This window comes from Actinia tenebrosa, unplaced genomic scaffold (genome assembly GCF_029948245.1).
Source record: "Actinia tenebrosa isolate PJP-AT-01 unplaced genomic scaffold, QUT_ActTen_1.0 PGA_scaffold5__44_contigs__length_20552954, whole genome shotgun sequence".
NCBI classification, from domain to species: Eukaryota; Metazoa; Cnidaria; class Anthozoa; order Actiniaria; family Actiniidae; genus Actinia; species Actinia tenebrosa.
The window spans coordinates 16,447,560-16,460,657 of NW_028292582.1; the positions used below are offsets into that span (position 1 = coordinate 16,447,560).

General features: G+C 37.0%; 1 protein-coding gene across 3 annotated transcripts in view; it reads right to left on the reverse strand.

The window, feature by feature from the left end:
• Window positions 1-13,098, reverse strand: part of LOC116292176 (uncharacterized) — a 116,196-nt gene that overhangs the window by 13,964 nt on the left and 89,134 nt on the right. For 2 of the 3 annotated variants that reach the window (XM_031699441.2, XM_031699440.2), the window contains 4 exons: window positions 9,794-9,930; window positions 8,592-8,641; window positions 4,197-4,271; window positions 3,663-3,748 (listed from right to left, as the gene is read on the reverse strand). In XM_031699441.2, the coding sequence (XP_031555301.2) occupies window positions 3,663-3,748; window positions 4,197-4,271; window positions 8,592-8,641; window positions 9,794-9,930 (348 nt within the window). Of the gene's footprint in view, window positions 1-3,662; window positions 3,749-4,196; window positions 4,272-6,515; window positions 6,620-8,591; window positions 8,642-9,793; window positions 9,931-13,098 lie in introns of those variants that run through there. The other variant, XR_016121343.1, reaches the window with a different exon arrangement.

Consider the following 13,098-nt stretch of genomic DNA (forward strand, 5'->3'; position numbering starts at 1 on the left):
CTTTGATAAAACCTTTCCATTAGGCTTGGTAGATTTGTTATAACTGGATGGATGGATAAAAGTTTAAAGTGCCTATCACCCTTCTAACAATATTTTCAGAATCGATTTAACAGGGCGTAAGATGTCGAATGATCCGAAAATTGCATAGTTTGAGTGCGGCTTCGTGAAGTTATAAAGGTTTTTCTATGCCATATGCTAATGAGTGTGACGTATGAGGAGGCATTTATGGTTATTTGTTGTTCCTCGTAATTCAAAACACCGGCTTCTATGTGAAAACTAACTCGCACTAATTTCTATTAGAGCAATGGGAAAACGATGACGTATTTCAAATTTAATTTATCTGTACCAGTAAATGATTTGTACATTACATGGTTACGCCTCATACGACACAGTCATTAGCATATGGCACAGAAAAACCTTTATAACTTCAAGAAGCAGCACTCAAATTATGATTTTTTCCGGTTCGTTCTATAGTTGGCCGTACGGGAAAATATTTGGCTTTTTATCATATGACCCTAAATAAAAAAGATATTTCAAAAGTTACAAGTTATGTCAATACGATCGCACCATGGGCTGTAGGAGAATATTTGGTTTGTGACGGGGAAAATGCTTGTTAGTAGACCGAATAAATCACTAATTACTCACTTCTGTCTATCCTTGTTTTATTGATTGTTACGTCTTCGATTTAATAATTTTCTTCTATTCTAACCGCCATCAATCTCGTACCCAGAGCCCACGTTCCTCATGGTCAGCACCGAGAAACGAGAGACTCTGGTTGTAACCGATTTTCAGTTGGCTTCCGGTCCGTGAATTTCGGACCGGAAGTTTCAACTGCGCATGCCTTAATCACAGGTAAGCTGATGTTTGGGTTACCTTTCATCTTCAGGAATTCAAATTGCTTCGAACAAACGGTTATCAATTTTTGACCTTTTTAGCTTGAATATAGTAGTTAAATTATTTATCCTTTGCCTTCTTAAAGTTTATTTAGTCAATTTTTCCCCGGGTACTAATTGCTAGTGCTATTTTGTGAGTTTTTAACACGTTTTTTGAGTTCAAATCATCACGACAAATGCAAGGGCGATCGGCCGCCAACTCGACTCGCACTAATCCTCGTGAAAATTTGCTTCAATTCCAGTCTCCTTGTCATCTGCTTCGGGTATGCGAAAGATTGATTATCGTACCACATTCTAGCAAATTTTGAGTTCGATCCAAGCCAATTTAATGCTTGAAAAATCCACTTACACTGGAACCCCGCCCTAAGGACACCCGCTTAATAAGGAAACCTCGCTATTAAGGACAGGTTTCAAAGTCCCAACGAAAGCTCCATACATTTTCTGTTAAATTAGCACGCTTTATAAGGACACCCGTTAATAAGTACAAAGGACACATTTCTAGGACCTAAATGACAGTTTCCATACATAATCAACCCCGCATTAAGGACACTTGAAATTTGAAGACGTCTTTACTGTATTTGTTTATTGATATAATGAGCTTAAAACGGATTATATTGTCAGTTTTTGCATATCAACGGACCACACTCTGACCATTGCAGTAGAGTTTCCTATTACAGCATAATGAAATAGACAAAGCTCGCAATACCATTGCACTGTTATTTCCCGTACAATACAGTTCAGTTAATGCAAATGTAGTTCTTGTACGGTAATGCACTTTTTGTTTCAGTTTAGGCTGTTATATTGACCATTATAGTTCAAGGTTTACAGTACAGTAAAAATGAAAGGTTAAAAATGTGTTTTCAGCTGTTTTTTTGACACCTCGGTTAATAGGGACACCCCGTTAATAAGGACAGTTTTGTCCGTCCCAACGGTGTCCTTATCAACGGGGTTCCAGTGTATTTCCTGATATTTTCGAGTCTGTTACCCATTTTACTTCCGGAACGACTATTTCTATTGTTTTTCCCCGGACCAATAGGAATGCTCAAAAAATCGGTTACATCCAGAGCCTATTGTTTCTCGTTGCTGAACATGAGGAACGTGGGCTCTGGGTACGAGATTGAACCGCCCCATCTTCGTCTTTCTAATGAGCCCGCTGTATTTTATTATGAAAAACCGCAAATACGTCATTAAAACAGGGAACCCAGTTTCTGTAGTATTTTCTTTTTACTAAAAATTAAGTTAATATTTAATAAAATACAATAGAAATTGGGCTCCCTGTGTTAATGACGTATCTGCGATCTTTCATAATGAGATATTGCAGGCTCAGCAATGTTAGAGTGCATTTAGTCAAACTGTGAAATAGTTAGATAAATTTATCTAAATTAGTTAACTAATTTTAGATCTTGTTCGTTATAGGGAAAATTGCTTTAGCCGGCCATTTTTTTAATCTCGTACGCTAGACTAGTCAATGAAAATAAACAATAGCGAATATAGTTCGAAGAACTATAATTCGAATTGTTGTACAATTTATCCGAGTGAATACTAAAGGAATATTTCAAATACTGTATTTCTAAATGCATTTGACATTGTATGGGTGAATTCTGGTGCCATCAATTATACAATAACAATTGCTTTTGGTTCTCTTTCTGTAACTTCGAAGCTAGAGTTTCAAGGATTCCTCTTGGGTTTAAGTGCTTGCGGAGAAAAGCGTAGGTAAACATACCATTAAGTCGGTCACCGGTCGCACGTACGGTATATTTCGATGCTCTAAGCTGCTCTAATCTCTGGTCTTGAGCTTTTTTTCAACTATCTTTTCTTCTGATTTAGTCTGGATTTTTTGTAGTTTAAACGTTCATACATCAGTGCTATTTCATAACAGTTTCGTTCTCTTGAAACCTCGATCATACAAGAATATTTGCTCGTAGCTTCTTCATGTCATCCAACTTAACTCCCGGGCATTCATGTCTCCGATGGGCTTCTTGCTCGTATGTTTATCAAATTGGGTACTGCAGATTTGATGATTACATTTCCAAAAAGATAGACAGATAATTTTCCCTGTTATTGGTCTTCGAAAATTGATTTTTCTCGCACTCTTCATTTGCTTTGCTTTTGTTTACTACGCCCCCCTGATTTTCAGAGCGCTGGAACGTGTTTTTTCAAATTATGTGACGTCAGCTAAAATAGTAAAATAGTTATCTAATTTAGACAGTTTGACTAAATGCACTCTAAAAAAGGCGAGTTTTATCGAAGAAAAAGGAGGTAAAAAGACTATTAAATTCATGTTTCTTCATCGGAGACTTACATAACAATCAATAAAATATGGATAGAAAGATCCAAGTGAGTAATTAGTGATTTATTCGGTCTACTAACAAGCATTTCCCCCGTCACAAACATAGAGGATATTACATGGGCGCGCGGAGATACGAAATTTATCTTCGAGTGTTGAAAAGATCTCTCACGAGTGAGTTTTTTGAATAGCCATCGCAATGGTGTTATTTTCACGTGTGAAGATATCAATTTTTCGAAATAGAGAAAAATAGATATTTCATAGGTAATTATATAATAAAAAATATTCTCCTACAGCCCATGGTCGCACGTTTCGAGCAAAGCCATACGGCCCTGCTTACGCTATTTTCCCGAAGGTTTTTTTAAGAGCGCGCGCCCGGGAAGATACGGTTCACATGAAAAATCATCTTATCCCACGTAGAATCAATACTAAGTATAATGTCGGAAGGGTGATAGGCACTTTAATTGGAAATCAAGACATACCTCTTCTGTCTCTAGTTGAGTAATTAATTCTTGAATTTCTGGTAAGCATTTTTCCTGGTCTTCAACTTCTTTACTTTGAATTTGTTCTACGAAAATGCAAAGACAAATTGAAAAAAGTTATCATATAGGTGCCAATGATACTACACACTATGCTGGTCCCATACGCAAACCTTCTATTTATTCGTTTAGTGGTTCATATAAGTTTATCATTAGGCATATTAGCCGTATTAAATACGATGGATAAACGTTTATGTTCACAACACACGCAAAAACAAACCCGGCAAAACAACTTCTAACATTAATGATTTTTCTTATTTTTTTCCCGGTAACAGCAACAAAGCGGCTGGCCGCCATTCTGGACTATTGCTGGAGGTGATTATTGTGTGACAGTGTGAGTTTTTCGACCAATCAGCGCGCGAGATTTTCAATAATCACCTGTGTATTTATACTAAACTAGGATTATTCCCCGATACTGATTCACTTGGCCTTCGGCGAGTTAAATAACTTTGTTTCTGCACTTAGTCCGCTTCTTACCTAGTATGGCTTCCGCGCGACGCATTATGAGTTTTCGTTTCTCTCCCGCAGCAGTAGTGATAAGCTCTCCAGTACCTAAAAGCAAAACCAAAAAGAAAAAAATTAGGAATTTTTAATCTTGAATTATATTTGCGCTTTAACAAGCATTTTTATTTCGGATCAGAAAAATAAGAGTTTGTTTTGAGGTGCGCGAGGCCGTGGACGGTATTAGGTAAGTCCATATATTATATGCAGCTTTAAGAAAGATAAGATTTAATAAAAAAGTTGTTGAAGGTTTTGTTGCTATGGAGGATGTGAATGCAATAGGCGAACACAACAATATAGGAATTTTCCGAAACTTTGTCAACATGTTTTTCCGGTATGTTAAGGTTCTGACACACGGTGCAACACTGCACGCGGCATTGCAAGCAACAAATCGGGGTGACACACATTGCAACAAAATCACGCAACATCGCTTGTGTCAGCCTGATATGTTAAAATGTATGGTCAGAAGTTATGAATTTGGTGCAAGCTGATTGGCTGGAAATTTCAAAATGTTGCAGGTAATGTTGCAGCCATGTTCAAATGATGAAATTTGTTGCGCGCAATGTTGCAAGAGTAGATCGCGATTCAACTTCAGATTTGTTGCATGCAACAAGTTTGGGGTAGACACACGCTGCAACAGTTCGGTTTCGTGCAATGTTGCATGCAATGTTGCACCGTGTGTCGGCACCTTTATTCTCTGCTGACATTATTTACATACATTTCTAGCTTAGTAAGCAACATGCAACAAAACCTTCGCAAATCTTTTTTTGATATAGCTGTATACCAAACATGTGTTTTCTTGGATTGCCTGACCCTCCCAACTGCTTCAACATAAGAATAAAACAAACGGAACCAACTCTGTCAGCTGCTGTAAAATAAAGGATTTCTATATTCCCCTAATTAATTCTTTGTTTTGTCGAGGGGAAGAAAATTCATAATGTCAAATTCATGTCCTAATTTTTGAGGGGGAAAAGATTATGATCCTTTATTTCATGTGATTTCAAGTTCCGTCCTACATGCTTCCCTTCAACTGTACATGCAACCCTCCCCCTCATCCCTTTCAAAGCCCCTGTCAGTAAAGTGTAAAGTATTATTTAAAAAAAAAGCTATTCAAATGAAACGGAAAATTTGGAAAAAGCGGAAAAACTTTCCTCCACGTAAGTAGTTTTTTATTTTTTCATAAATTTACCAAAAGTAGAATTTGCATATGTTTGATACAAAGTATGATCACTGAGTACGCACTTTGTTGCAGCTCGCTCAACAAAGGGAAAGGGGAAACCGAGAAAAAAAGCCTATGACGGGTTCGGGTGTGGCTCCTTCGACAATTTCAACCAGCACTCAAACAGAAGCTGTAGCAAACACTTTGGATATGAATGTAATGGGTGGCAAGTTAAAGACACGTGTTTTTGCCAGATCCTCCGTGGCCCTGGCGGCGAAACCATTCTCCCTCCTGGACTTTTTGAGGAAGTTTCACAACACATGAAAGGACTATCACAACGTAAGTCATATTTATTTCAGTTCTTCATTCAAAATGCTTACCATTGACATATTCTATTTCAGGTTGCGACCTCCAGACAGAACTACAGCTATTGCGAACAAGACTATTTAATGAGTTCACTGTGTCCAATAAACGGTTTTTATGGATATATTACTTGCAAAAAGTTTAATTTTTTTGGTATAAGCCGATTTTTTTGCGGCATGAAACTTAAGATCATATGAAAACACTGTTATCGCACAATATAATTATTGCAAGCTAAGGGTGGAGATAGCGTATGGATTTTGAGAAATTTGAAAAAAAAAATCACTCTAACGTAATGTATGCAAGAAAATAATGTGCACACAACATTGGCGGATAACTAATGAAATAAATACCCGATTTCTAAAATATCTTTCTCCCTTGGAGTTGAACAGCAATATTACCAAAGCCACATAAAAAAATGGCAAAAGAATTTTGATTAGCCTGATGCTTCTCGTAAAAGGAAGATATAGGCTTCAAACTCCCCCCAAAAACAAAGTAAATACACCTTGAAGCCGATTTTTCTCTCTAAAATAACCTGTATTTTTCGAATGAAGAAGGATTTCTGGTTATAAAAAGCCAACACAGGTGGAGATAGCGTCTAGTTTTAGAGTGATTGCTACTCGAACATTTACTAAAATTTGAACATGTAAGTGATTTGATATAGAATAAGGATACTTTTTGTATATATACAAAAGGTCGATCACAGTTAGGGTTTGCTAAGATATTATAATTATTAATAAACTCTTGCCATGTGTATCCATATCTATACGATGTACCTCTGGCACTGAATATTAATTGAGAGTATTTCACTTGTGTTGTATGGACAACGAAGGCAGCCATGACACTTTTGCAGTGTTTTCTTCGCACTAAAAAGTCCATTCTGTAAAGAAAATACATCTCTCTTTTCATCATATTAGTTGACCAGAAGATGAACTAGTCGTATCTTATTTCATAATGTTTAAAGCACTGGTAAATTAGGTAAAAATATTAGATTAAATAGGTAAACGCAGTATTCCTGCTCATCGGCGCGTGCGCATGCAAAATTCCCTCCTGTTCCATAAGTAGAGAAAACCATTTATGGCTCAGTGAACGCCAGAAAGTCTGACATAAGAAAGGAATAGGTAAACAACAAGAAACCGAAATGTCAAAGATAATGGAACATCGGTAGTTAGGAAGAAGCAGCAACAGGATTTGTGGCTACAATTTTTAAGCTTAGATTTTGTTGTCTAAGTACTAGTAACGATGTGAGGTGCTTGCCCCAATCTTAACTGAATATTAAGTAACTGTGTGCTGTCAGTAATCGACTGATAGCCCCACTTTGGAACAGTCAAATCTCAATTAATTTCGATTAACCGCTAATTCTTATTCCAGTAACTGTTAGAAAACTACGAAGTCAAGTGACTGTTAAGAGGCAATGTCCACAAAAATCGAACAAATTCAAGAATTCGTGACAAGGGTCAAAAAATCAAATTCGCTCTTCTTTTAAAGTTAGATAGGCCATTATTAGATATGAATCACTGGGTATTTGGTTTTCGAAAATATTATTTTATTTTCGAGAAAACGGCCACAGAAGAGGTTCGACCGAAACCCAAGCAAGAGACGCTCAAGAGGAGTGAAAATGGACAAACTTTGAACAGAGCGTGCGCAAAAAATAAACCATGACAATTTTTGAACTTTCTTCGTAATGTATCACCCTTTTTTGTTCATTGGACAGGATTTCAAGCTTATTGGGAAAGGGACGAATTTTTGGCGAGGGAAAATAGGAGGCCTGTGTTTACATATGCTAATTAGTTGCCTCAAAAGAAAAAAATATCTAACTATGGGCAAGTTCTCTGATTGAAATAATATTTATGCTGCAAGTTGAGGAAGAATAGACCTTTTCAAAACTTTAAAGATTGATTTTGGGGAAATTAATTCTGACTGCATAGAAACTTGTTGAATTTGGTTGAAATACATGCGAAAATCACGCTTCCCGAATCAACACAGAACTAAGGATTTTCGTAAAGATTGCCGTAAAATGTACCCTGAAAACTAAGAAATTATTGTTTAACTTATTAAAGGTGAGTAATCGCTAACGAAGCGGCGCCGGCGCTGCTTGGCACGGATAGTGCAGCGGTAAATACTCAGAACGTACGTACAGCTGTTCCAAAGCAGAAAGACCGTTGGTGGACGTGGTAAATATATTCATATCGTACGGCTGATTTGAACCAGAAAGACCGTTGGATAGAAAGATAAGTGAACACTATTTAGTATCCATTTAGAAACAAACATATATCAATTCAATTAGAAATCTACGAATAACTGAAACAATCACACATATTTAAAACCCAATCACAGGCAGCCCAAACAAGGTTCCTGTGTATGGTTTATAAGGGAATGTATGGGAGTTATGATAAAGTTACAAAAATAGAATGTTTCACTCAATAATTTGCCCCAAAACTTGCTGTAGTTGTTACTTTTACTATGTTCAGTTCAGTCATTTTATTTTCGTAACTTTATCATAACTCCCATACATTCCCTTATAAACCATACAAAGGAACCTTGTTTGGGCTGCCTGTGACCCAATCCGTCTGTCCTGGCGCCCTCGCCCAATTTGTACTTTGTTTAGTTCTTTGTTGTTTTATTGAATTTTGAATTAACCACTGTAATAATCGATGTTTCAGAACTTCACACTGATCACCAAGAAAGCATAAATAAAAGAAGGAAATTTCTTAGTAACGCGCGCGCCATGTAAATTACCGGTTGGGCTATTTTTAGTAAACTGATGCAGTTTAAATTTCGCCTTACCCTACTCCCATGCGTCATCAAATCCCCGTGACGCCGTCAATCAAACTCCTGTCAGAGTCACTTACCGTCATCTTTGGGTGCAGACTGAATAGCATCTCTGAGATTCATGATCCACCTGAATAAAAACAGGGTAGTAAGTCGCATTGAATTTCGCTTTAGAAAAGAGTAAGTCGTGCTAGACTAATAGATAATTATTGGATGAGGTTTTGATATACTGAATTATCAATGTCAAGGCAAGTGTTATGGCTGAGGCCAATAACATTTGCCAAGGCTGCGTTCATTATGTATACCGCAGGGGGGGAGGGGGGGGGGGCAGAGAAAATTTCAAAAATACTCCAAAAGTTCAAGATCCCCCCCCCCCCCCCACTTAATGTCAAAAAAAATTGTGCCCCCCTCCTTTAGCAGGAAAAAAATTGTACTCCCCCTCCCCCTCTATATACCTAAATACAAACACTTCTTTGTCCTGATACCTACACATTCCTATGCAAGCCATTGCGTTGACTGGTAACGAGAGCTTGCTATAGACTGTCTTCCTGATCGCGATACATACTGAACTGGATGAGGAATATCGGTTTCCATTTCCTCCTCACTGACGTCTATTTTTGTTAAAACTTTTGAAACTTTTTTGAAAGGAACCAGTGAGCAGCACTTAGGATGCTAGGTTGTAAATCTTTTTATTTTATGTCTCCTACGCGTTTCATCTAACTCTGTACACTTCTTCAGGAAGTTTTACAATAAAAGTTTAAAGTCCTTTATTTAAAGACTAACTATACTTATCTACATATAGGAAGTAGGGCATGTAAAGGAAACACGTATCAAGACTCTTACAAGGGAGGAACATAGTTTACGCATGTTGAACAATTTTTGAATAATTTCGGGGGCGAAGTTATATCTATAACGTGTTTCCTTTACATGATAATGATTATTACAATAGTGATAAGACTGAAGATGATGATGATGATCAAGATTACAATGTTATTTAAATAGTGGTGTACAATTATCCTGTTCATTAAATTTCTTGTTGACTTTTATTTGTTAGTTAATAGTTATTTGTTGTTGACAGAAAAATTAGCATCCCCCCTACCATTACAAAAATAATTTACCATCCCCCCTTGAACACCTGAAAAATTTTATGGCTATTGACCGCTGAAAAATCGCTAGCACAAGCTGATAGTTAGAATTATCTGTAGGTTCTTGACCAATGAGAATTCAGATAGTGAGTACAATGTATAACAATCAAAGTTGGCTGACTAAAATAAGGCCTTACGTTCGTTTCTCCGAAGCTGTATTGCACACCATCTCATACATCTCTGGTCCATCTTTAGAGGTACTCACTAAAAAGATAGCTTTGGTGTCTGTGGCTACTTCGCGAACAAATAAGTTATTGAGTCGAATGACAGGAGCCTGAAAAATGAAAATGATGGCCTTTAAGTTTGTAATGCAATGTTCAGCGTTGCGCGATTTGGATGAAGGTTTAATATAATAATATCTTCATTTCTATAGCGCTTTTACATCAGATGCGCAAATCGCTTTACAACAACTATACTAAGAAATTAAGAAATATTTAGAATTAGTAGAAAAATAAAGTTATCGATTACAAATAGACCAAATTCAAAACTCGCACGGATGTGAGGCTTAAGTGGTGAACAAAGGAATCTGGCATGATTCGTGACTTTTGAATCACGCCAGATTACTTTGAGTCACGCTAGATCCCTTTGTTCACAACTTAAGCCTCACATCGGTGCAAGTTTTGAGTTTGGTCTATATCCCTATGCTATTATGAATAACTTGACTTAAATAATTAATACAAAATCTTAAAAACACTCATTAATAATTCATAAGCTTATGGTCCAATTGGAGCCACCATACACGTCACGTGCATGAACCTTTATACCCGATAAAGTCCTCTTCATTAGTATTCAAGTGATTTTATATAAAGACACATGTGTCTTTATATAAAGACACATGTGATCTTTATATAAAGACCACTCGAATACTATGAGGATGACTTCATCAGGGATGAAGTATGCATCCAAGTTTAGATGAAGACATAGAGCTTCATCAGGTCATAGTCAACCCTAATAATCTTTGACTAACGTGCCTTTCTTTGCCTTGGCACGCAATATCCAACGTGTGGGAGCTTCTATTGAATCTGGTTGCGCATGCCCGTGACGTCAAATCTCTATCGAAGTATAAAAATCCATGTTCGTGACGTGTATGGTGGCTCCAGTTGAACCAAAATCTTATAAATTGTTCATGAGTGTTTTAAGCAGTTCAAAAAACTCGTAGATCGTGTTTTATCAGGTATAAAAGCACTCGGTTACGCCTCGTGCTTTTATACCTGATAAAACACTCCTACTCGTTTTTTAAACACTACTTAAAAACCTATTATAACATAGTATTAGAAAATGATAATAATAATAAAGAAAAAATATACATATATTTTATTTAAAAAACTAGTAGTATGCTTTTCTATATAAAGATGTTTTTATTTTTTTCTTGAAACAATCCAAACAAGTATACTGTCTTTCATCGCGCAAGTCTACTCCCCCTGGACGGAAACCCCATCCACAATAATCCACAAACATTTTTTCCTAACTGCAATAACAAACACTTGCGAATCAAAGTCTATCTTATTATCCAAACTTAATGATTGATCCCCTTCTTAACGTCTTTTCTAAAGAAAGAGAGGGGGAAAGATAAATTACCCAACCACGACTTGGATGGGGTTCCCAATCAGGAGGAAGCAGACCTCATGCGCCTGGAAACAGGTCGTCCGAAGGCACCGCAGAAAATAGGGTAGCCAACAGCAGTCTACTTACCCTAAAAGAGAAGTTAATGCTAATAGGAAAGACGATACCCATGATCAAACAAAATTATTTATTTACTGATTTAGCAATTGGCATCAAATCCACATCATTCAAATAGAAGAGTGGTTGCCATTCTCGGCTCGTGCATTCCGTCTCGCTAAGGGAAGATGACTCTTGTGATGCCCCTCCTCCGGTCAGTTCTACCACGCCGATTATTTAATGTATTTCAATATTAAACGCTCAACAAACTACAGAACTTTAATACATTTCATTGAAACGCACAACAAACCACCGACCTTGAAAACCCTTCATTGAAACGCTCAACGAACCACAGAGCTCTAATACATTTTACACTTCATTGAAACGCTCAACGAACCACAGAGCTCTAATACATTTTACACTTCATTGAAACGCTCAACGAACCACAGAGCTCTAATACATTTTACACTTCATTGAAACGCTAAACAATCCACAGAGCTCTAATACATTTTACACTTCATTGAAACGCTAAACAATCCACAGAGCTCTAATACATTTTACACTTCATTGAAACGCTAAACAATCTACAGAGCTCTAACACATTTTATACTTCATTGAAACGCTAAACAATCCACAGAGCTCTAATACATTTTACACTTCATTGAAACGCTAAACAATCCACAGAGCTCTAATACATTTTACACTTCATTGAAACGCTAAACAATCCACAGAGCTCTAACACATTTTACACTTCATTGAAACGCTAAACAATCCACAGAGCTCTAACACATTTTACACTTCATTGAAACGCTAAACAATCCACAGAGCTCTAATACATTTTACACTTCATTGAAACGCTAAACAATCCACAGAGCTCTAATACATTTTACACTTCATTGAAACGCTAAACAATCCACAGAGCTCTAATACATTTTACACTTCATTGAAACGCTAAACAATCCACAGAGCTCTAACACATTTTACACTTCATTGAAACGCTAAACAATCCACAGAGCTCTAACACATTTTACACTTCATTGAAACGCTAAACAATCCACAGAGCTCTAACACATTTTACACTTCATTGAAACGCTAAACAATCCACAGAGCTCTAATACATTTTACACTTCATTGAAACGCTAAACAATCCACAGAGCTCTAATACATTTTACACTTCATTGAAACGCTAAACAATCCACAGAGCTTGAAAACACTTCAATCACTCAAAAACGCTCACAAACCACGGAGCCTGAAAACGCTTCATTAAACAATCAACGAACCACGGAGCTTGAAAATTATTATTAAACGCTCAACAAACCATGGACTTGAAAACACTTTACTTTGCTTCAAGAAAACGACAGAGCTGAAAACAATTCATTTGAACGCTCAACATACCACAGAGCTTCAATACACTTCATTAAAAAGCTCAACAATCCACAGAACTTGAAAACACTTCATCTAAACGCTTCAACGAACGACAGAACTTTACTGAACAGTGCAAACTAATAAAACTAAACGATAGGGAAAACACCAAGTTCTGAAACTTCTGAACTCCGAAGAATAAAATAACAAGATGGCCTTTCAACAAGAATCTAACTAGACCAGAACTTGCTCACAAGAGGAATGAGATTACTATCGTTCACCTCTTGAGCAGTTTGTGGAGCGTTCTGCCCTGGCTCATTTTGACCAACATTAGGAAATTCTCTCCCCGGATCAGCAACAGGAAGAACTGCCTGTCTTACATCTCCTGGCGGCAACCGAAGAGGAACCTGATCTTGAACTT